Source organism: Antennarius striatus, chromosome 12 (genome assembly GCF_040054535.1).
Source record: "Antennarius striatus isolate MH-2024 chromosome 12, ASM4005453v1, whole genome shotgun sequence".
NCBI classification, from domain to species: Eukaryota; Metazoa; Chordata; class Actinopteri; order Lophiiformes; family Antennariidae; genus Antennarius; species Antennarius striatus.
Genome location: NC_090787.1, coordinates 7558687 through 7585200, shown reverse-complemented (window position 1 = coordinate 7585200; position 26514 = coordinate 7558687). Strand labels below are relative to the sequence as shown.

Below are 26514 nucleotides of genomic sequence, written 5' to 3'. Positions count from 1 at the left end.
TATCACATAACTTGACTTTGATACTGTAAAGTATACTAAGATATCCTAAATAATTGTGTAATTCAATAAGAACTGTCCATATTTTATGATCATGTCACGTGTGGCAGAATATGGACCCAAATGCAGGACACCAAAAGCGAATCAATTCTCCATCATTTAATAACAAACTCAAAAATACTCCAGACAGACAAGAATTACAAAATCAGAAAATACCAACAGGAACCAAACAAACCCGCGGCTCCACCCACAAGCCTGGCCCCTCTCCCTGCCACACCAGCACTGCCATCCAGCACTGCCATGCCGAACCGTGACAGATCAGCAAAAAAACCCAAAAAAAACTACTCCATTGGGTTCAGCAATGAAAAACTACTTGGTTAGATGTAGGAGCTAAAAACTTCTTCATCCAGTTTAGGACACAAAAACAACTGTAGTTATGTTTTGGTAGCAAAAATCTACTTGATTATTTTGAAGAACCAAATTTAATATCTTCAGCTTTAGGCTCAAATACTGTTTGTTCCAGTTCATTCACTGAGTTAATTTAATTAAGTACACTATTTACATTAAACATATTATATATTAAACATTCTGTTATGTACTTGACATTATTTAAGTATCTTACATAATACATACATACTTACATACACTGTTGACGTTTGATTCCCTATTGGGCAGTAAAAGAGGTTTCATCCATGGAAGTCTTGTTGTTTGACCTGCCCACCCACTCTAACCTCCTTTTCTTTGGACTGTCGCTTATAGGTCACATCACTTAAATGACTCCCATATCCTCTCAGAGCTACCTGAGATTATGACAGGTTTACAATAATAAAAACAAACATGGGTTGTACTACAGTAAGGTGCTTGCACGGACAACTGATACAACCATTTCTGTAGTGAGGATTGTGGCGTATTCACTTAGTGTATTCAGTCTAAGGCCCTGTGTAGATGTGGTGTTCTGCTCAAGCTGCCACGTGTGGTCATTCTTGCATTGCCAATTAAATGGCTGCTTCACTGCTCACAATACATCTCACTTCTCCATTTCATCCTCATGTAGAGTAATCCTGAGATTATTACCTTATAGGGAAACCTGTTGCCCCCTGAGTTCTGTCAATGACTAACACTTTAAGTTTGGTTCACATCAGTTCAATAAATTCTGTCTATGAGCTTCACCATTACTGAAATTAGTAAAATTGTTATCGATCATCCACTACTCAAGTCAGGCTGATGTATGAACCTGTTGTTTCAGTCGTGTGGGCCACAGCCCAACTACGTAGATATATTTCCACAAGTAAATGTAAATGTCATAAATGTGTGTTTCCATTTAATACGTCTGTAAATCTGATGCTACATTTTTTCTACAATGATTTTTAAATTTATTATTTTTTTTTTTAGATATTTATTCAATATCTTCCTGCAAAAATCAAATATTTCCATCCAAATTCAAACGGCTTTTGAAGCAAACAGAATTTTCGGTGTTTGATGTTTCAGATTTTATTTACAGCGTGGGAAAAAAACTAAAACAACTAAATAAGTCCCTTTGGCTGTCTATTCTGTGTGCATGTTGATGTACATATTATTTACATGCATAACATTTTCACCATTTAAAAAAAAATACTATTTTCTTTTACATGAACTACTTGATTGACTGCCTAAGTCCCTTCAGGGAGGTAGCCGGAAGCTATACATAACAGCTGAGTTTAAAAAAAGAAAATAGCCAACAGAACCTTGACGGAATGAGACCTCCAGGGTTCAGAGTTATTATGCAGCATCTCCTGTCAGTCTGTAATGCTAACATCAGCATTAGCTTATGTCGTGCAGAGCTGTCAGTGGTATCGTTGGGTGTTGTCGGTGCAGTATCAAAATATTGGCAGAAATGATACCCTGACAGTTTATCATGGCTGCCAGCTGTTATAAATATAACTATAAAAATAAGCTGAGTTGGTGATGATCCTTTCTTATTACTTCTGTTGGCATCCAACATCACGCTGTTATGAATCTTGATGACAACAATTTAACATACAAAATAAAAGCCCTCAAAAAGATCTTGCATTTAAGTAATTATGGGGCGGCAGTAACTCAGTCCACTAGGTCTTGGGCTGGGGACCAGGTGGTGGCTGGTTCTATACCTGTGTGGACCAAAAGATTGGAGTGTGTACTGGCAGTGGGTACTCCCAGTTCATCGCCTGAGCACTGCTGAGGTACCCTTGCGCAAGGCAAAGTTGCTCATGGTGCCCCCCTGGGGGCTGCCCACCACTATGCCTCCCTTTATCTACATGCTTACAGGCCCCTTGTGTGTGTGTATGTATGTGTATGTGTGTGTGTGTGTGTGTGTGTGTGTGTGTGTGTGTGTGTGTGTGTGTGTGTGTGTGTGTGTGTGTTTGTGTGTGTGTATGGGCCTGTGCAATATATATACACACGTGTGAGTGGAAAAAAGTAATTTCCCTATGGGGATTGATAAAAGCTTGATTATTATTATTATTATTATTTGTATTGTTGATTACCCGTCTCTTCAATCATATTCACATGCATACAGTCCATCTTAACAGCAGCTGTTCAAACTAAAACTTTTGTTTCTATTAGTCTGGGTTATCCTAAAAAATAGAAAATTTGCAAAGCAACCACATTTGAACTTTTTGAAAGGCTGGGTCTGTGCGGCAACAGACTTTAGTTTTTTTTTTCTTTTACTTGGTAGAGGTTGAACCTATTCAACATATTCTGTCGTTTGAATTCAGCAAGGATTGCATTCATCTGTAATTTAGATTTTAGAAATTCTTTCTTCAAATACAGAGTTGGTTGCCCTGCTCTAAATCAAGAGTCTCAGCTTTTCTTTTCCATGTGACTCGACACTGAAATCATTAAATGTTAAGCCATCATAGCTGTGATATCTCATTCCTATTGAGCATTAGAAATAAGGCAGGGAACATATTTTGTGATGTGGAAGAAAAGGCTTGTAAAATAAAAACGAAGGTCTATGACATAGAAAAGAAAGATGAGTGAACAAACATTGTCACCGACTGCCTTCTATAGACTTTCGGTTCAACAAATGGCTCAATCCTGAATGCTTCTAAACGTAACAATAATACCACATACCTGCGACTCTACACATACTGCATTGACAGGCTCTGTATGTGCATCTATTTCTGCCATTTATATGCAATCTGCAATTCTGTGCTGCAAGGTTTTCTATGTCAAAGAAGTACCTGTCAAAAGCAAGGTGTTTGCTGGTTTCGGAGAACATATCGATTTAGATTTAGAGCTTCTACAGGTGACAAAACGCTGTCTAGCTGGTTCGGAACAAATACATCATTTGTAACTTTTATTTCTTCTAATGCTTTCTGGGTCGGATATTCTGACACACAATGTGATGGTTTACGATCCAGACTGTGAAAAATAAACAACGGCAAACATGCACCTTCCCTCCCACCCTCTGTCTCTGAACGACATTCAATTATCTCACTTGATTAACTTTTCGTTGCGACAACTCAAACACACACTTTCCTCCAGTGTGAAGCAGCCTGTGATAAGTGATGTTCTTGTTCTGAAATGACTAGCCATGAATACAGCTCAATAATTATTTCAGTGTTTCTCAATAGGTTGAAAATGTGCTGCCATGCAGCCTTGTAGACTTTAACAAATTAGCATATTTATTAAATTTTTGCCCCTCTAATGGATGGAACATTTACAGTAAGTAGTCAAAGTGATCACTCTCCCCTCTCTGGTGGTTCTCTGCAATCTGGCATGCTTTTTACCGTGTTATTCTACCTCACTGCATTCACTTTATCAGACAAGATGGGACTATTTTCAAGAGTGATTTATTCCCTACTTTCGATACGAATTCATTTGATGATTTTAAAATAATTTCCAATAAATCTATCAAATGTTACATGACATAAACATTTTTATCTAAAATTGCATCTAAAATTGTATTTCGTATCACATTTTCCTTGACCACTCCAGACCTTCTTATTCTCACTACAGTGGTTTGGCTTTGAGGCCTCATACACTATCAGTATGCATCTTACTTAGTTGTTTCACTATCTTGGAGGATATTGTCACTCATATCATTACTCTCCTTGATATAAAGAAACAATCTGGTGTCATAAAATCCTATTACAGCAGATTTCTTTCCTCAGGAGTGTTTAGAATTAAAATTTCATTGTTTGCTCAAAGATTTTGACACCTACACCCCTAATGTTCCTTCCAATATTTAAGGGCATGCCAGAAGTCTGGCAGTGCACCAGTTCTTAAATCCCTCAACGAATTGTGCTTTGAGGGATTAACAATATTTACTGTCACATTTGAGACTGAGTTTGAGCTACAGGATTAGTTTTTTTTTTTTTTTTTTTTTTAAACTTCATGTTTATATGCTTGTATCTCTCAATTCTTTGGGAAAAAATTATACTTTCCAGACCATCCGGACAGCTTTATGTCAGGCCAAACCGGCACACTTAAGCTTTTCATACGACTCTCTGAAGCACTGTCAATAAATAGTGTCACCCTAATCATTGCATTTTCTTGTACGAATATTATTTCCCAGCACACACTTCTGGAAACTCTTGAATATCTGAACCCAATGGAATTTATGACCTAATTTCATCGTTGTGGAATCAATCTTGTCATTCCCATCACCCAGAGGATACCAACTACAGTTATAGACCCATAGAATGGGTTAAGCTTGTAATTTGTGGGTGAAAAATCCACTCATTAAAGGTCCTTGAGCAAGCCACGGGTGTACCTTTGAGTTGGGTTTGCATTCTAATTTGGTCCCACATTAATTATAAGACCTGATTGCAAACAGCATTTTTGCATGGAATTGGCTTTGCAAAGAAAAAGGCCCCACACATTTCTGAAGGGAAGCCATAATTAGGCCAAAGGGGGCGATCTGACTGTCAGCCTTGGGTTAGCCTTTTCTAGCCCACGATGACACTTTTTGCATGCATTGGCAGAGAAAGTGTGTCACATTCACCATTTAAACTCCACCATCTGTGTTACTGAACATGGATTCTGTGGAGAACTTGCGATTTGTGGTGTCTGACTTTTTGCATAAAGGATTTGCATGCTATATCCTGAAGAGAAATACTTGAAATCTATCTGTACATATCCATCTAAATCAAGAAAATCAGATTTTTTTAAACTTAGAATGCATTTTGTTTTACAGTTTTGCAGATATTTTAATAGCTGCTGTAGAATTTTGTCATGCAATGAAACCCTGCATCATCTGCAAAAATATTAGGTACGCCACCCCTCCCAAAAATGTTTACATCTCCTGTACAGACAATGCCCTTTTTTCCCTAAAGGTGTGTCTCTTTCATTGATTCGGTTGTGTTGGACAAATGATCACACCTTCTTGGCTCACAGCAGTTGGTTGTCACACGTCCACAGTCCTTTCTATGTTATATAAGAGTACAGCATAAACTTTTTTTGAACACCAATTTTTGCTGTCAAATCGTTTCTCCACTCAAAATCTTTAAAACTAGCTGGCTAACATTAAATCTGATTATTAAAAGGCTGTGTCCTGAGGTCCTGTCATATTAATAGCTAACTGTCCCACAGATATGTTTTATCTGGCGTTAGCTGTTTGTCTTTTGTGGATGTAATTGTGATGATGGTAAATGACCACACTCTATCGACTCACCGCAGTGGGTAGTCGTGCAACCTCAGCTCTTCATGTGTAGCCATGAGAGACATAGACAAATGTAGTGGGTCACAGAAGCACACAAAGTGCTGAAATGAAAGATGAAGGTAAGCAGTGGGTGATGACGTGGCCCCACATCAGGTTAACTGCCAGTGCAGCGTGGGGGCTGAAGTCATAAAGTGTATGCCCACAAAGACACTGCACAACAGGTAAATAACTGTTAATAAAAAAAAAAGTAGAAGTAATCAGAAATTCTAAACAAATAAACTACATTTTATATATTAATTCCAGATTTTAGTGTACCTTTAGGTCTTATTATCTTACGGCAGAAGGTATATATTTAACCTACTCTTTTCAAAATGCTTCCATTCTATCTCTTATCTGGGGTTCCTCCCCCAAACAGATTCAGGGTTTACTGCTGCCTTTTGGTTTAACAACTTAATCTCCTTTCTTATTTCTCTGACACTCAATTCAGGCTCATGCAAATTTGAGGATCTATTCATTTTTATTTGCAATCACAACTTCAGTTAAATTAAGAACCATAACTATATCAAAACATTGAGTAGAGACAAGTGTAGTCAAGGGTTCTCTAAGCATTCATCAATATGTTGAATTGCATTACATCTCCTACTATGAAGAGTCATGAAGGCCTTTTTAACAGAGCTACAACACTTATGCAGGTAATGAGCATAGTATGAGCTTGTTATGAAAGGTTTATTTGTGTAGAACAGAGGATGGATGATGGATGGCAGGTTTGGGCATGAGGATGGTAATATACAGTCGTGGTATTGCAGCATTAGCAAGAATCACTGCAAGATTCTTCATCCAAAAATAATTTTAAGAATCAAATACTGACGCGGAATTTGCCAGTCTCTGAACTAACTGCAGACTACCTGTCATGATCCATGCTGGCAGAAGAGCCGCCTAGGCCACAGGACCTGGAGCAAGAGCTGCAGCAGAAACACCCATGCAGAGTTGAGTCATGGAGAGTGCCAGAAGGTCAGCTTCCCTCCGACTGGTACAAGAGACTGCCTGTTTGTGGGATTGTTACCAAGTTTTTTTTTTACAAACTTAAACTGTTGCAGACATTCTCGGGTGGCTATTAGCCACTGACACCTGAGAGTGTAATGATGTTACTAAAGATGCACTAATTATTGTTTTTGTTGTACTTTAAATAGTTAAAACATGGAGGACAAACATGAGTTAACTCAACATATAATGTCTTTGGGTCATTTCCAAAGTCTTGTATTTGTGTTAGTTTTTCAGTTAATCAAATTTTATCCAGTGGATTAAATAGTAATTACCGTATGTTCCGCACTATAAGGCACACCTAAAAGCCTAAAATTTTCTCATAAACCCGTAGTGCGCCTTATAATCTGGGTGCGTCTTATATATGGATTAATATTCATATTAATATTGGTTAACAACATGATCGCTGAAAAAAAGCTGGCAGTCTGGCCGCCAGTCATGCTGCACTCCGCCACCAGAGGAGCCCCCTCACAAGGCACTCGGGCCCACGCCCCCTAACAACGGTAGTCAAGGGGCGTCACCAAAGTCCTGGCTCTGACTGAGCTGCTCTCAGACGGTAGAGCATACTGTTGGAGCACTGGTGATTACGTAGCAAAACATAAGGTGCTTTCAGCAATTCTATTAATAAAGTTTGACTGACTGACTGACTGAACTCAGTACTTCCTAACTATTTGGTGTCGGAAATAACCCACTTTAAACTTAATTGGTCTTAAAAATGCCATTGTGCTGGAATCTAGTGACGGTCCATTCTATTAGTCTGTGGAAACACACGGAGAAACTGGCGTGAAGGTGATTGAAAGACCCTCAAAGCTGAACTTCCAGCCTTTTCTGAAATTTCAAGAGCAGTCACTGCTAGACAAAGGTGCCAACAGGTGTGCTGCAATTGATTTACAAATATAGTTGATAGCTCTGGGCGGGCGGCGGAGGGGCTCATTCAGGCTTGTGTATTCTGTCTGCAGCGACGTGCTGTGAGATTCACGGCGGTGAGACACCGACGTTAAAGTCAGTTCTAGGAGTAAAACAGCGTCATATTTGCCAGTAAATTAGTTAAAAAACTAGTTAAAAAATTGTTTAGGACACACAGCAGCAAATAGCTGCACCGCACCTCCGACTGGACTACCGATCGATCGAAACAATATTTAATTAATAAACGAAGACGAACATCTGAGCTTAAATATGTGCTTCTAACTTCAGATCAGGAAATAATCCGCTCTGTTCGCACTGACTGGTCTCGTAATGAATTTTCCGTAACGATTCCCGTCCACACGTCAGCGTTTTTAAAAAAATCTCCATCCACACGTAAACGCAGCAGTGCGCTTTCGAAGACTGCTATAAGGATGCCAAACCATGTGGTGGCAGTATTGAGTCAAATTTTATCCAATAGGAATCCTCCGGATATCTGCGTTGTCGTGTGGACGGAAGGCGTAAACGCAACAAAAAAGTTGCGTTTTTAAAATATCCGTTATCGTGTGGATGGCAAAGTGATGGCAAAGTCATCAAATGATCCTTGATGAGGCTCAGAATGGCTTATTGACATAACAATAGGGGCCATTCAAAGGTCGTCAGGAAGTCATGAATGCAATCATGACTGCCTGAGCAGCGCGGCTCTATCTAGTGGACGGATTGTGCAACTACAGCCGCTGCAGTTTATCAAATACATTTTATTTATTTTTTATTGTGTGCGCCTTATAATCCAGTACGCTTTATATATGAAATAAATTATAAAACAAACAAATTATTGAGGGTGCGCCTTATAGTCCAGTGCGCCTTATAGTGCGGAAAATACTGTCATTATTAATTAATAACTAATCAATTAATAAAGCTAGTGTCACATATTTTACACCAGAATGGTTAAAAAACATGTTGCAAACCAAATCTGTGCTGATCTAATGTATATGTGTGTGTTCTATGTGAGAATCTGCAAGCACGTGGTAGTTCATTGATCGAAATGGATCTGACATCAAAACACTGACAGGACACTATGGAAAGAATGCTGAGGGAATATATGGCAATGCACTTTCAATACAGTGAAAGTGGAGGGTCTAATCTAATAATATAGAGGATTGGACTTCGCCCAACTTCATATAATAGCTGCAACGCTTGTGGTTTCTACAAGAGATGTTGGAATTTTTCAGATCATTGATCTAGCTTAAGCAAATCATAATTTCTCAAAACCCTTTGAACAAAGCAGCAGAGCCTTGTCTAAGGTTCATTAATATTGCACTGTTTTGTTTTGTTTTTCAAACCAGGCAAATATGAAAATTCATTTTGTGGAATACACAGTGTAATCATTCTGGTGACACATGTTGATTAGAGCAAATCAGATTCCAGTTGACTGAGTGACATTTAAGAACATAGTTCAGTAATTCCAACATTATACTAATCATAAGTATTACACAGTATGAAAGAGTACTGTGTTTTTTAAGGAAATCATGAATTATTCTGAATGTGCTCTGAGCATTAGCAGACATTTTTATTTTCAGGCAAAGATAATGGAGTGCAATTCGTCACATCATCCTTGTGTTTGTAAATCACATTTGAATTTGCTTTTTAAATATCTTTCATCACAGCCACATTATCCATCATTTTAATGTGGTTGAATTGAAGAAATACATTATTGATCCTCATATTTAACAATATTAAAATTACAAAAGACCCTTTTCTGTTTCAGCCTAGTTCCTCACAATTGAGTATATTTGACTTTAGGATTGTCACATGTGTTGAACATGAGGCAATATGTGTTGTTGACTCTTCTCAGATCCAGCAATGCATAGCCTTACATGCAGGAAAGGCAGCCAGGCTCAGTTCCAGATATGTGGTCGTGCTGCACTGTGTTTCGTGAGAGAGAATGCTGATCATTGGGTGTCTTTGAGCAGATATACGGATTAGCTTTGAATATCATCAGCTCGGCATGTAGTCAGTTTGCATACTGCTTCACAACAGGGAAGAGCACTTCTTATGGTAGCAGAAGATGAATAATAATTTACAGGTTAGGTGGGGTCCGTACACAAGCTTAAGAATGAGTAAACAAAGCAGCATCCTTTTTTGACTCGTTTGTGTGTGTGTGTGTGTGTGTGTGTGTGTGTGTGTGTGTGTATGTGTGTGTGTGTGTGTGTGTGTGTGTGTGTGTGCGTGTGTGTGTGTGTGTGTGTTTTAAAAGTACCTATCATCTATTATAATGAGGAAAGGTCTGCTGGAGTTCATAGAGTAAACACATTATTCAGCTATGAAATGGAGCTGTAATACAATACATAATGCCATTCATACACCCTAAACTCTATTGCCTACTTCCTGTTTGTCATTTATGAAAATTACCAGTGGTGTTTTCTTTATGTTTCACAGCCCTTTTAGACTATCATTCTTTCAAACCCATTGTTTTTGGGGTTTCTTTTTTTTTTTTTTTTTTTTTTTGTGGTTTGATTGGCACACACCAATTCAAAGCAGGAAGACAGAAGGGGCAGAGAAACACTGTTTATGCAAGGCCATTCAAATGCTAATTTGTCAAAAAGATACCAGACAGTGTCAGTGTATCTATTCAAGCAGATAATTTTTACTGTCATGTGACTTTTAGTAGGTGGATATAATTCCAGTTATTTTGGGCCTTTTCTTTCTCAGCCATTGCCGTCATTGTGATTGATTGCATTCAATTTTTTTGTCATTCCAGTGTGGAACACTACATAAGACGTCTGTCTCCATATAAACTCAAAATAACAACCCAACGTTCTCGTAGTTTAACATTATGCTTAGTTTTTCCTGCTAATCATTCATATTCACAGAAAAATCAGAAGGGGACATAAGATAGAATGAGCCATGTGACATTTTGTTTCATTGTGGAAACAGCCCATATTTTTCCTGTTAACTGATGTAACTTAAAAGCTTTTTGTATATAGGTTGTAGGTTTGGCCTTCTTGACATGATTAGAGAACTCATATTGTAAGCTACAGTTAGAGAGGCTCAGGAGTGAATTGAAGTTTAAAGGTCACATGACCTTTGCTTTAAAATATATTGTTATTTCAGTAACAAAAACTTGGAAACAACCTTGGTGAAAAATTGTACAGTATATACAGTATATATATATATATATATAAATGCCATTTGAGTTCGGTGAGGGATTAATCTGAAAGAAATCCATCAATACATTATATGAAAAAAAACCTTTTCACTTCACGTTCCTGATTTAGTTTCCCTCAGTAATTCCTGGTTAAACATGAGAGTTGCAGAGCTGAAGAAAAGAAGATAGATGTTATGACTTTATATTATGTCATAAACAGCAAGTGCAGACTACATCAAGAAATGCATTAACTTGGCTAACCAAGGGACTGTTGCACTCATCCTCCCAGGGTTAAACTATATAATGGGGTCTTGTTAAATTGAGCTGAAATAAATTCCCATGTTGTGGCAGCTTCAAGGCATGGCTTTTTTGGATAGCTTCCATGTTTGATGCGTACAATATGAATAACACAATTTATGTTTCATTTATTGCTGCTTCATTCTGAACATTTGATTTTTTTTATTTTTTATTTCTGAAAATTTGGAAACTACCCTTGCCATTTCCCATATATCTTTTAAGTAAAACTTAGCCTGTTAATGTACAACCATTGCTCATGGTTAATGCATAGAGGCAGCATGTGTATTTAGTTAATTTTGTCTATTTCCCACAAAACTGACTGTCATTTCTTCTGCTAATGTGAAGGGTTGGAACTTTGTATTCTAGCTCAGCAGATGTTACATTCGGCGATAGCCGATAGGCCTCCAAGCTACATTGCATTACATTCACTCTGTCACGCTTCTGATATGGAACCCAAAAACATGACCGGAAAGTGGCATACGCAGAATCGAAGTTCGTATTTTATTCAAAGCAGAGTTCAGAATACCAGGAAATCAGTCCAAACAAGTCCAAGGCTGAGCAGAGGATATGTTGGGTGGAAACTGATAGGGATATGGGTACCAGATGGCTGCTACAACACAGGTGACATGACTGAACTGAGTGAGTGCGGGAAGGAGAGCAGGAGATATTATTGCAGGTAAACAAGGTAAAATGAATATAATTGAAAACTTGAGTGTTGACAGAAGTCATGACACACTCATTAAATATTATTACCAAACATCTATGCACTGCAAATTAGTTGAATATTGATAGAATGTTTTGAAGACAAGTTTACATCACCAAGGTCACATGAAGGCAATAAGCTTTATGTTCATACCTAATTATACCGCAAAATTGTGTTTTAACCTGTCTGATGCTCATTGTCTGACTCTCAGCCAAATTACAAGAAAAGCTATTAATCTTTTTGTCCATATTGTGTGTACGAGTTGGGCAGGTGTCAGGAATAGTCAGTCCTTTCCTTTTTGTTGCAGCCCTGGATAAAAAAATAAAAAATACTCCACTGACAGATTTCCATAAAACATGATGGAAGAAAGAGGCATGTATCAGACAAGAACCCTTTCTTTTGCGTCACAATATACAGGCAAATCCAAAAGTGGTCTTGGATTTGTCTTTCCTTGGAACTGCACAATAGAGTAGACTTTTTAAATAAAGTATCTAGAATGTGTGTATCTAGTGTGTGTGTGTGTGTGTGTGTGTGTGTGTGTGTGTGTGTGTGTGTGTGTGTGTGTGTGTGTGTGTGTGTGTGTGTGTGTGTGTGTGTGTGTGTGTGTGTGTGTGTGTGTGTTAATGGGAATAAAATTACCTGTCTTCACTGCCTGGCTTAAATTAAATTTTCAATTATGATCAATTCAGAGTAAAATAAATGAAAATTGTTATGACTGCAATATTTCCATATCAATAATATCATAAAGTAACTTTTTAATCACCAAAATCAGGGTGTTTGCATTTTGTTTCATGCATGATCAAAAATGTTCAAAATATACCTTATGCCTGTGTTTGTTGAATCACTACATTCAATGTTTCCTGGTAAAATGAAACATGTTTTTTTAGGTTGGAGTATTCAGTGATTTTATGTCATGCCTTGTCAAGCGAGCTGTCTAATTTTGTCTCATGTGTCTAAACTTTCACTTATGGATGAATGCTTGCACATTTATAGCATGGCTAAACCTGTAGGTGTGTGTGACAGTCTTTTTGGATAAATACATGGAGAAGGATATTGCCACAAATGATTGTTAAACATATCTTTTAACAAAAAGAAAGTACAGCCTTTCAGACTTTGTTTTTTTCTGTCAAGTATATTGAGCTTTGGCTCCTTGCACCTCCAGAATAATCTCACTGCCCTGAGCCAATATTAGTAAATATCCAAGCAGTCTCCATCTGGCCAGAGAAGACCGAAGGCTACAGAGCATTTCTCATTTCAATACTTTTGTGTTTGCTTGTTCTCTATCATCTCGAAATTGAAAATTCAGTAATTTTCCACTCAACCCCCTGTCAGTCAAGAGTCCTTTGAGGGCTATATGAAAACCAAATACACAGAAGGTACGGCTGAGCTCCATTAAACTCTTCTCTGAATCTGTGAAAGGTAGCAAATAATCAGAGGTAAGGTGAGGGTCATGGCGTGTTTGCCATTTAATTAGCAGCCTTTTTCAGGCAGATTTTTAAGCTCCAGCATTGGTCTTCCTTTATTAATTAGATCCTGTTTGATTGCTAGTCCAGTTTAAAAAAATAAAAATAGATATAATATTTTCCACATATAATATTTGGCATTCATTTGGTGTCAAATTTTAGAATCAAAGGATTGGAGCAGCTTTCTTGATTTTTTTTAAATTGCAGCTCAACTTCTCTGCATTGATGAACAACAGATCATGTACTTTTTGCCTTGCTGTATGCTTTTTTCTGTAATTTGCCAAAAATATAGACAAATATTAAATACATTAGTCTGACTTCTGAAAATTACAGTGAATATTAAATGTGTCTGAAAACAAATGAGAAACGTGAAGAGAGACAACAGGCACTGGCCAATTACAAGCCATAACCCAGTTACTGAGGGATCGTTCAATCTGAGGTGACTGCTGCACTTCACGTCTCGCCATGTATTTGAACAGGATATAGGCAAAAACAGCAGCTTTGTCTCTGAAATCATGGGCATTATTGGAGTCAAAAAGAAAATCAAAGTAAAGATCATACCAGAGATCTAAAATGGAAAACACTGTAAATTTATTTAATCATTTATTTTTTTGCTCTGTCTCCCCAACCACATGCCCCTGCATGTAATCATTTTTACAGCCTACATATTTTGATATTAGTATTTTGCACACATCAAATGAGTTATAACTCTTGGTGCATGGTTGTGACTATTTGATGACTTCCATGAATAATGGCTATGTAAATTAGTAAAAACATTTTGAGACTTTAATAATGCGAGTGACAAGATGTAGTATGTGTAAATGTTTCGTGCCTCTGGCTTATTAGTCAACAGTTATTTAACACATATTCTTCTTTCCTCTTGTGTACTGATTTTATGATTACCAGCTGACATATGGGTCTTAAAGAAGCATTGACTGAGATTTATTTGTTGCTCTTTGAACCATCCAACCACACCATTTATCTCAGTGTGTCCCTTAGCCAGTGAGGAAATGTAAAAAGTAATGAACTACTAATAATGAATGTTTAAAAATTTTTGATCACAATATCACGTAGCTCTGGCTCTCAAAGAACCAAAATCAAAGATTGTATTTAATGATAAATGAAGCTTTGATTGTCATCTAGTTCCCACAAAGCAGTCAGATGTAAATATACCCTGTCAAGAGGGGATTTTTTCTACAGCTGCATGATTTTGTGATCTCATGCAATGGGTTTCACAGAAGCATCAATGCAAGCATTTATATTTAGGGCAGAGAGTCGGCATAAATTAACATTTAGCAGTAGCGTGTCAGTCTCTGCACAATTAAAACTTTGTGTTGACACGTAATATTTTCAATTATGCAATTTATTCTTGCGGTTACATTTATCATGCCATAATTAGCCGCTTTTTGTTCCTTCCGCTACAAAGATTAGTGCTATAGAGAGCATCACCACCAATCATGTTTCAGAAAATAGATAGAAATGACAATGGAGCTGCTACCAGTTAATCGGTGTGTCAAATGGAAGATTGTTAATTAGTTCAGTTAAATGGAGTCTAGATTGATGAGTTAAGATTTAAAGAGATTTACACTTACCTTATACTTTTTATATAATTTGATTTTATTTAAAATTGCACTTAAAGTCGACCTCTTTATTCCCTGTGATTATTTCATATGTCTTGCTCTCCTGCATTTACCCCAGATTGAAAAGTTTTTGCTTTAAATATTTTCCAGAATATTAAAACCATTATCTTTGTTGTTTGCTCATCTAAACTTAACACCGTCTGTTGACAAGGGAGCATTTGTGACTGAAAGGGCCATCAAAAGAAGAAGAAAAAAAGTCAAATAAAGTATAATTCCCAATTCTGCCTACCCTTTCATACCCTTTTCACCAGTTTTCAACTTTTCTCTCCCTCTATTTTTCCCTGCAGAGCTCCTGTCAGCTTGCCACGAGCTCCGGTGCCGCTACGGCTGTGTCATGACAAGAAACGGCACCTTCTGTTTCTGTGCTGACGGCTTTGAGGTCGGCGAGGATGGGACGAGCTGCAGAGGTAGGATATACTAGTGAGGGCCCTCCTGCCACAGAGCTCCCCTCCCCTTTCCCGGTGCATTACACCCCTACATGCACTGTATATATAGAGTACAATTTCTCTTTGTCTCTTTCTTTCCCTTTTTTCATATATGCCAAAGGGTTGGTCTCTGACAGCCAGGAGATAGACAGAATTTTCAGAGGTGCCTCAGTGACTTACTTGGACTCAGGGTGCACTTTTAGAGCAACCACATGGCATAAAATTGCTTAATTAAGCAGGAGGAAGGGGTCTAACAAAGAAGCACTGCTTACTAAAGCTGATCCAGAGTAAGAGCAGTTCGTAGAGTACTGCAGCTCCAAAAAAAAGGCTCATTGGTTATAAAAGTAATTATGCATGAGGTGCCAGAGTGAGGCCATATTAAGTATACTTTATGTATTTGGGTCATATTTCAGCACACCTAATTTGTTACAAATGACTCTCTTCCCTTTTTCCGTAAGATCATGATGAATGTGCCATGTATGGAGCATGCAGCCAAAGCTGCATGAACACATACGGGTCGTACAGATGCAGCTGCACAGAAGGATACATCCTGCAGCCTGACAGGATATCCTGCAAAGCTAAACAAGGTGAGCGGCACGCTAGTGTTGGAAAGCAACATCATCTGCATGGTGGTTATGTTTCATTTCTAATAATAAACAGGATATTTTTCTTTAACCAGAGAGGAATTGCAGCATCACCTTGGTGCTCACTCGTTTTGGTAGCTCAAGATTAATGTGATTTAGCTGTGACCACATCTACCATCCACATGGGAATGGGTAGATTTGGTCAGGCCAGGATAATGATAAAATTTATGAGCATGAGATTTTAAGTGGGAGCCGTCTGGAATATTTTGTGCGAAGACAATACCCAGAATCACCCTGATTTATGTTAATGCTGTTCCTGGTAACAGATATACAACCTGATGAGTAAAACGGCCTACTTAAAAATAAAACAACTTAAAGATGCATTGTGTTTTGGTGGTCCACCATCCAGCAGTAAGCAAGCTTAACCTTGGATAGTACTGTATATTGTTGCATTGTGCATTGAACTGAAAAATGAAGCGGTTTTTCTTTCTTCTTTTTTTTTGTCAGGGTTCTGTCACTAAGGCATATATGGGTTGAAAATAGCTGGAGGCCCTACACACCTAGCTGGGGGAGAACACGACTGTTGCAGCTTTTAATCAATGTGACTGGTGTCCTACCAGGAATAAACTGAATATGATTACCCATAAACTTAACTGAACCCAATGCTCACATGCATTAATATTAATTTAGCAGAGAGCGATAGCGGTATGGCGATAACGATGGGGTTACCATTAGTTGTAAAAGCTCATGAATATAAATTTCAGATAGAGCTCTCTGAGACCAGAAAATGAGGATCGGCTGGGAATGAAAAACATATCAATGCGGGTGTAAAAGTGGTATTAAAAGTCTGCAGTGCAAATGTTCTCTTTGCAGATTTAACCTTGATTTAATCTTCTTGCATATAGATCAGACTGAATGCATAGAATTTTTTATTCCTATCATGAGTCAAAATCTACAATATCCCACTGGTTTTCTGTCATGTCAACACACAAAACATTTTATCCAGAAGCCGGAGCGGTCCTTTCATTACTTCTTGCCTAAAGACAGTTTGCTCTTAAATTCACAGACTAACTCTCACCTCTCTCTGTCTTGTTCTCTCACTGGTTCTCAACCAGTTCCTGTCAAGAACAGACTCGTCTCACCAGGGAGAGTAAAGAAAATGATATTTTGACTAAAAAAATTGCTTTTTGTGGGCAAAAAATCATACCATACAATTTGCTTTTGGTATATTGTTTTTTGATGCTTTGCATATGGGTCTCAAAAAACTTTGCCCTTATTGCTCTGTGTCAGTATCCATTGCTCTACGTAATATTTATTTATATTTGAAAGACCGAGGTACAATTTCACCACATGAAGTTAATGAATTTTAGATATTTAAATAATGGATAAAACATAATTTTTTGACCTAAAGTTATATAAAATGGATTTTTCACTGATTAAAATACATTTAAGATAGGTGGAAGTTACACTGATTGTTTGCAATGTTATTTCGTTAGGCAAAGGTTATCAATTACATTTGTCCCACGTGGAGACAGTGTGTACGTTGGGCTTTCAAATGAGAGCATAAATAATTTTTCGTACAATTTATGTCATTTTTTATCTCTGTATATCAAGAGACTCTTAAAAATCATGGAAACCCATGATGATAGCTAAATGCCTAAATGAAAAATACTCTCAGACCTCCACCAGGGAGAATGTTAGCAGTCAATAAGAAAATCACTCTTCACCTCATATGTCTGGAAGCATGCAACATCTTAGACTCAATACAGCAGGTGGCCACCTAAAATGACTTCAAGTGATACCTCCTGCATCTAATAGACACGCTTAGTAATTCAACGACATCATCTGGTGTCGCCTCCTGTCCTGGCATGCACCTGTCTTGGAATGTACCCTATAAAAGACTCTTGGGAATACCCAGCCTGGGCAGTTGAGAGTGTGTTGGGTCTTAGATTGGATATTGTTGGAAAATGATGTGATTCCATAGAACACATAGGGAATGAATTAAAATTACTGTACTATTTAACTTATTTCTTACTGCTGGATGGCATCCAATATGCAAAAAATATAAAACCAAAACCCAAACTGAGACTCAGGTTAACATATTGTTTATGACTACTATTTAGCTTCCATTAGACTGCACAACATATGTTACAGTGTTACAAGATAAATTCACCGTGTTCTATGTACAGATTTTTGTTGCAAAAAAATAAAAAGCAAAAGCAAACATTTGCCTGAAACCATGAACCTATAGCATATGTAAGGCATTTTAAAGTTTTCATCATGTGTTGTATAGATAAAGTGTCAAAGATTTGACTTTGAAGTTCGTAAGCTGTGCACAGTCACTCACTAACATGAAGTAGATGAGTGGTTCTCCAGATATGCTGAGGACATGCAAATGGAGCCCTTCTTTAAACTCAGATGAGCTAACATTTTTTGTTGTTGTTGTTGTGTCGAACATCAGACAGCCTGGTCATAATCCCATCAATCTAAGTGAGAGAAAATATCCCACTACTACAGGTTGACTTAGAAAGACAAGGGAAAGCACTTCTGTGAGCAGACAATCAGATTTATTATCTATATTAAGGGAGTAGTCTCTGAGTTGAACTGTTGGTTATTGGGATAAATTAGGGCCCTTTTTAGGGGGTGAACCTGATGTCAGAGAATGTGCATGGTCAATTAACCCTAACCCATAAAGCAGCTTATCTCACTTTAATCACCGTGTGCTGTCCCGCTTTAACTCCTGTCAGGAGAGATGAACTTGGATAAGTCTGGACTGGAATTCTTTTGTGCGAGTGCAAATCACTCATTTCCTCTCTCACCAAGTATTCTGGCTTTTGCTTAACTCCTCATTTGAGAAGTAAAATTCATCTCTCCATTCTTTCAAATACAGTGAGTTGTGTTGTGTGTTTTTGCCGTCATGGGTCCTTGATGTTTCAACTGTACAAATTGTGCTGCTGAAATAACGAAATCAATAATACCATCCATTTCCTCCGTTTTTTCAAGATCCTGGTGACGGACGTCCGATGCTTCTCATCGGTGGTTCAGATTGTATTGTCATCACTCATCTTAATGGAACAGGCCTACAGCCCCTGAGGTCTCTTAGTGTAAATGGAACACTGGCAATGGATTTCAGGCACAACCAGGAGAGTGTATGCTGGATCCTGTCGACAGAGTCCTCTGGGCAACTCCACTGTGCTGAAACGAGGAATCTGCGTGGATTCACACGGGAGCATGAAATAAGAACACAGCAGAGTTTGCAACGTATGTTTCCAGCTGTTCACACCTTGTCTTAAATACACACTGCTTTCTCTTGATTTGGTAATGAATTTGAGAGATTATCTCAGCCTTCGTACAACAACCTGCCCTAAAGTCTCACCAGTAATACATCTTCTCAGATGTCATAAATATCACTTATTCCACACACTCAGCACTAAATGTTATTTGTACTTTGATGTCTTGTGTCTCATACTCTTACCTGTGAGCTCTCACCTTAGTGTTCTTTCATCATTACCCGTGAGTCTGAGGGCAGGTTCTCACTCTTCACCTTTACCTTACAGGCGCCCTTCCAGCTTGCAGGCCACACAGCTTTGTTGCTTCAGATTTGCTCCTGTCCTCTTTTTATTTCATCTGAGTTAGATTTGAATCCAGATAAAAACACATAAAAGAATAAAAAACACTGTCATATAATGTTTTTGTCTTTTTTTTATTTTTATTTAAAATCAAAGCCTGAACTGGTTTGCTTTATTTTAATACTTGAATTTCAGGTACGAGGTTATACTGTACTTCACAAGAACAAATTACAAACATACCAAACACAGTGTTTGGATCCTCACAGCCTCTGTGTTATTCATTTGCTCTTTTTTTTGTCAAGTGTCTCTTAATCATGGAAATATTTTTTAAATATTTTCCCTCTATTTGCCATTGCAGATGTGGAAAGCATGGCCATCGACTGGCTGACAGGAAATTTCTATTTTGTTGACCGTGTCACAGACAAGATATTTGTTTGTGACCAAAGTGGGAACACGTGTGTCACCATCCTACAACTAGACCTGCTTAATCCTAAAGGAATAGCTCTGGATCCTCTCATGGGGTGAGTGTTCCTCAGCATATATAATACACCATTTCTGAAAGCCCTGCAAGGCTCATTTATCATCATGCATCCTTTTATTAAAGAAAATATATATATATATATATATCAAAGAAGATGAAAAAAAATCACCATGCATAACAATTGACTTGTCTGGTAGAATGTGAAGGAGTTACAATGATGGAATTAAAATGATTCCCTGTTCTTCAACTCTTTTCCTCTTTGAGCTGTGTAATTTTGTAGACAGTGACACGCCAGACAACTTCTACACTCAAGAAATTGATTTGTATTCACTGACTTCACCCTGCATCCCTTGGTGAATAAGGCACCAGCAGGACACTTCATTTCAGATTTTATTCTCTGTTGAGGCCAGAGAAAAAGCTGTGCAACTGTGGAGTCAAATGTATCCCCAAACTGAAGCACTTATAGCATTTGGCTGACAATCACACAAATCATGCGTCAAAAAGTTATTTCATCTAGTTTACTGTGTCCAATTCTTTTTAGTGCATTAGCTTGAATAATCGTATTGACTGCCATAGTAAAAATAGGATCAAGTTGCTGCTGTGAACCAGTTGTGATACAGTCCATAATGATCAAGCTATATGAAGCTAAAACAATCCAAACTTTGAATCTTAACAAGTAATTATTTTGATCATTGAAGCTGAACTGTATCGCCTCTTTGTGGATTACTAACTTATAAACTACACTGAACAGCTTGAGCAACCACTTAAAGCCATTGGGTCTAATCGATATAATTAGCTGCTGGTTTCCTGATGACATGGGCATTTTTGATTGCTTTGGCAGCATCTCTTTGTTCTCATTAAATGCTTTCGGCCATTGGAAAGCAATGCACCTTAAGGTAATTACAAGTTTACTTATTTCTCTCAGCTCCCTCTGACTCACCTCAGACAAACAGCAAGGCTACCTTTTTTTGTAAGGTACATGACTCACCCACCTAAATACTCATTCTGTTGGGGCTATGGTGAAATGATAATGTTAGTCTAGAATCTGCCAGACCAAAGGGGGGCTGGAAATGTAGGCTACTGGCTAAATTGACTGTAGATGACAAAAATTTTCTGCGGCTACCTCCTGTTTTAATTGGTAAGAAATTGGTGAGCAATAGAGTGAAAGCAAACAAAATCAGGGAGATTTTATATATAGCAGCGTAAGGAAAAGTCTGAAGTGAATACACTTTTGTTTGTCGCTCCATTTTTAGTCATTTCATTCTGTCTTTGTTTCTTCCTGCTATAAGAAAAGTATGGATTAGAAAGAAGCATTCAATGACCAACCTTTCTTTTCCATCAAAATTTCTCACAGACATTGCAAAGTTAGAAGTAAATTTAATTTAGTCGGGAAAACTGTGATTGTAAAAGATATAGGATAAACTTTGTTTCAAAAATCCATGACATATGATTAGTGAAGACTATGTCAAAAGAAGTCAACAGTAAAAGTGGACTGTACTGACCTACACAGCAGTTTTTTATAGTTATTTACAGCACAAACTATCATTCACACGCTCCTATTATAATGCCCATGGAACCGTGATTAAGACAAATTTGTATTTTGTCTCAGTCTGGATTCAATGTACAGGGTATGTACTGGGAACAGCCAGTTCTCCAATAATTAAATGTGAGTCAACATTATGTGTTAGCTTTTTGACACTGATTCAACCCTATAGCTAGGACATTAAATTTAAATGTTATCATAATGATTTGCTGAAGGCAGTTTTGGGAAAATAAATTACTGCCTGGATTATTTTCTGTGGTATTATTTTGTCAAGTGAAGAAAATGTTGTGTGGATAAGACTGTGTTGGTTTTGAACTGATGATGAACTCAAATAGTGTGTTAAATGATAGCTACTCATCTTGTGGGGATTATGGGTTATTCTTAAATGTTTTATCTGCCAAATGTTTTTTGAAATATGTTACCAAAGCCCCAAAAATGTCTGTGTCATGGCAGCATTAGAGGGAACATTTTTCATGTAATTTTCATTTTCATAGCAGTTGATATTTCAATCTCAATCAGGAAGTGTTGGTAAGAGCCAAACCTTGAAAGTACCAAGATAGGTATTGATTTATTAATATAAACATTTTGTCAATGCAGCTTAAAGAACAAAAAGTAATACGACTGTCAAAAGAGACTTCCCTCCTTAGAGCATAGACACTGGTAGTGCTGAGGAGTGGCACTTGACATTAGGATGACTTTGTGGAAGGGAAATCCAATATGAGAGATTTGGTTGGAGGTGCCAGTGTCCTGGCTTGAGGTGTTAAGGGGATAGAGGTGTGTTGCAGCTCTTTCTATGCCATGATGACAGCTGAATGATGGCAGAGAGAGAGAGAGAACATGTTTAAAATTTGACAGGAAGTTATTGACTGTCAGGAGAATGTGACAAGTTGTGATTAGGTAACTGGATAATGAGGGACTTAAATCTAACATAGAGGTGATTTAAAGAGCTTGTGGTAGGGACAGTTTTCCTGTTCAAAATTCCCCTAAGCTTCATTTTGAGACAGCTACATACTGTATATATATATATAAAAAAAGTAATTGTCACCTTTCTTTTTGATTCAAAGGGAACATAGTGATTCCTTTTCTGTTTTTTCCAACTTTTAACTTCAAATATCCTCATTTTATGAAAATACCTTATATTCTTTCAACATTAATATTCCTACTTCAAGAAAAAACAAGGAGTTCAATTAAACAAGGAGTAACTTTGCTCAGTATTTGTCAGCATTTTTTTAGTCTTCTGTTTCAAAAAGCCCTGAGCTGTATTTGACCGATCTTAAGCATTTTTTTTTTTTAATCAGGTGTTGTAGATTCCAACATGGATCTCTTTGTGGCTGCAGAATGCACAAACACAGCATCAGACCGCCCTAATCCCAGAAAAGCTATCATTTGTATGCCACATGGAGGTGCACCTGTTAGGGGAGCCGGGTTCAATGCTGACACTGACAGTTTTTCTGCACAGCCAGTCTAGGGTTCAAAGGGCGGCCCATCGCTCCTCTGGCTTGACTTGTGCAGATTAGTCGGCTTCCCGCCACTCTCTGGCTACAGCTCGTTACCGGTGGAGGCTGTTGGAGCTCTGTCCTCACAGAGCCTCAGCAAGACAGCATGGCAAACCCTCCATATTAATTACGCTAGACTGCAGACTGGAGCATTTTTCATACCTTTAAAGACATTTCAGGAGATCTTGCCTTTTTTTTACAGGGCATTTCAGTTATTTCTGTGATGTAATTCAGTCCCTATTGTAAGATGTAACACATGTTTTCTCAGCATTAGTCTCATGTTATATTGGTTCCCTGTGTCTTCTAGAATTGATTTACAAGCCCTCCTCTTGGTTTTTGAGGTACTAAATGGTTGGGCTCCTGTGCGTCACACATTGTCTGTCATTTTATGTCTTCATTCATACCCTGAGGTCCTCTGCAGCCAGCTTTCTAAATATCCCCAAAATTACCACGAAAGAAATGAGAGATGCTGCTTTTATTGGATTTGCCTTCAGGTTATGGAGTTATTATTTTTTTTATGTATAAGAGAGTCAACCTGACTCTGAGGCATGGAAACATTCTGATGCAGTTGAGTTTTTTTGTATCTCACCATCATTTTATGTAAAATCCACATCTCTTCAATATGTTGTATTTATTTATATTTGTGACTATTTTAGTAGGTGTATGCTCTGCTCCTGTTATGTGTCCAGGGTATCAATGTATTTCCTTTGAGATGACAACCTTAGGGTTTATTCTTTCTTTATCCACATGTGCAACAAGTACTCCAGTCTAAAAACTTATTCAAAACAGATTTGTATCAGTGCTTCCATGATGCACAGTAGCATCTTTTGAACTGATGCCCACTCTGTTACATAGCTATTCTTACTCAGTGTCACAGCAAGAGTGGGACATCAGCATCCAGGCGATGGAAGGCAAACAAAAGACGGACCTTTTATGTAGCAAAAACCTGAAAGCAATACACAAAGCAAACAGTTTGACAAAAAATGAACTCAAACTTGAACTACAATTTAAACTAAACTTAAAAAGAGATGAAAAAAATATAGTAACTGAAGACACAAGTGTAATCATGAGTGATTGCCTTGGTCTTTGGTTATTTGATTTTCTGCTTGACATTGAAAAATTCTCAAAAGTGCTAAAACAGAAGTCTTGTTATGCCATAACATTCTAAGGTTGAATTTTTGAATTTCAAAGTATGTCAAGTGCCTTATAAGGGGTTAAAAACAAAAATGAATGACTCTTATGAAAATACTGTGAGTGAATGCAATTTAGTGTGCCAGAAAATTTGAAAATAAAAGTATTACAGATGGTGGTTGATATTGTATGTACAAAAAATAGGTTTTTGAAAATTTGAAGCAAGGAATGGGATGTCTATACAACTAATCATATAAATAACCCCCACCTCTGCAGAATGCTCTTCTTCACCGACTACGGGAACGTGGCCAAGGTGGAGCGCTGCAACATGGACGGCACCAACCGGACACGACTGGTGGATTATAAAATCGAGCAGCCCACTGCTGTGGCATTGGATGTGGTCAAGAAGCTGGTGTACTGGGCAGATGCTTACCTGGATTATATTGATGTGGTGGATTACCATGGCAGGAACCGGCATACCATTATCCATGGTAACCAAGTGAGTGTCACATTTCACTTTAAGTTGTGAATCTCCAAATTTTTCCATGAGGATCTTATTTTGTTTGTTTGTGTTATTTTCCCATTCACCGGAAATGGTGTTCTATCACTGTAAAACAGGTGGTACATTCACTACTTGTTGATATAATTTGCTTTCCATTTCCATATAAAAGATTTGTTTGAATGGGGAAAGGATGGCTTATTAAATTGAAGAATTGATGCACATGTGGAGCTGTCTTCCAAATGAGCATATCAGTAATCTCTCTAGTGAAGTACACTTTTGAGGCCTTTCATTGCACCTTATGACTATGCAGCCCTTTTATAAGACCCTTTCAAGCAACTTGAATTTAATTTTCCCCATTTATGTGAAAGAAATTTGCATATTTCTATCATCTCATTGTATATGCAGGTGTTCCTTGTCTAATATTGTATCCTCCATCAGTACATGATCTGTTTAGATTGAAGATCTTCATTGCAGCTGTCAAACAAATTAAAAATAGACACTTCCCACATGTTTTTCTATGTCTGCTTTTATAGAAACTCCATCATTTTACTTTTTATGGATATGTTTCAATTCTAGATTTTTTTCATCATCAATTCCTCAAATTAATCATGATTTCTCCAGATAAATTCTTTTGAGTATCCTCTATGTTTATTTACGTACATGACCAGGATCCTTTATTCTGATCATTTTAATTGTTCTTGGCCCTGGTGTGATCTCTTGGAAAAAAAGCAATGATTGTGCTGTAGAGCAATTGTAGAATTTTTTTTGAGCTGTAACTATAATGGAATTACTTTCTTCCAGGTAAACTTTTCGTTTGATAATTACCATAAATCTTCTTTTCTATCTTTTCATTTTTGTGTTTTTGTTGTCAGCCACATCTGAATGATTCTGTCATTGAATGCGGTCTAAAAATAATTTATGATCTGCTCTAAGTGGAATTACAAAACAACCCTGAAAATAGCAAACCAACACCAACTTCCAAATAGAGATAGGTGGTTCAGTGGTTGGTTTGCTTATTTATTTTCCATTTTTTCTAACTCGTTTTTCTTGCTTCTCCTGATGTTGAAGTGTGACCCAGCCAGTTTAGGTGCAGTTTCTGTGAGCAGAGCTCATTCAGCCATGTCACTTTTTGTCAGCTTGCTAAATGTTGCATGGAGGCTGTGTTTTTGAGACTAGTGGTCCAGGTCCGGCAATGTTCAGCTTATGGGTGTCAGCTCCTCCCACCCCCCCTCATTCTTCCTGTGTGATTAAATATAAAGGTCCTTGCAATGGTTATTTTTGTTTGTTTTTCATGTACCTCTTGTGGGTTTACTTATTTTTGGCTTTATGCACAATCTACAAAAGAAATCACACCATAGATCTTGTTTTTTAGGTTTCGTACATTTATGCATTGGCTGTGTTTGAAGACTACCTCTATGCTACACACTCCGACCCTTCCGGTGGGAGTTCTTCTGTGGAGCTGCTGCAGATCCACCGGTTCAACATCACAGCAGAGAGCGGGATCCTAGTCAGCCTAGGGAATACCAGAAGGCTTCGTGTTTATCACAAACTCAGTCAGCCAAAAGGTGAAGGGCATGTTCTGTAGTATATTTGTTAATATGTGCAAGCATGTGTCAGAATCATCCCCATCTTGAGAGTCACGAGGTGGAGTTTGTGTTAGTACAGAAATAGGATGCTTCATTGCTTCATAATGATTTCTGTCATCTCTGATTTCATCCACAGTCAGGACTCATGCATGTGAAACACTTTCTTCTGGAAAGCCAGGTGGATGCGCCCATATTTGCCTTCTGAGTGGCAGCTACAAGTCCAGAACCTGCCGCTGTCGTACTGGATACAGCCTGGGCTCTGATGGAAAGTCCTGTAAAAGTCAGTCTATATTTCTTTACATGGCTGTAAATATGTGCACCGTTGTGTAAATTGCACTTTTCATTCTGTTCATTTTCATTGGCCATGCCTATTGTGTCACTT

At 37.8% G+C, this 26514-nt stretch overlaps 1 protein-coding gene across 1 annotated transcript in view; it reads left to right on the top strand.

The window, feature by feature from the left end:
- The window catches only part of lrp1bb (low density lipoprotein receptor-related protein 1Bb), a 235286-nt gene that overhangs the window by 93286 nt on the left and 115486 nt on the right, over window positions 1-26514 (top strand). Inside the window, exons 4-10 of the mRNA XM_068328763.1 lie at window positions 15103-15222; window positions 15699-15827; window positions 18828-19085; window positions 19752-19914; window positions 24321-24543; window positions 25919-26111; window positions 26269-26412. Coding sequence (XP_068184864.1) covers window positions 15103-15222; window positions 15699-15827; window positions 18828-19085; window positions 19752-19914; window positions 24321-24543; window positions 25919-26111; window positions 26269-26412 — 1230 coding nt within the window. The remainder of the gene's footprint in view (window positions 1-15102; window positions 15223-15698; window positions 15828-18827; window positions 19086-19751; window positions 19915-24320; window positions 24544-25918; window positions 26112-26268; window positions 26413-26514) is intronic.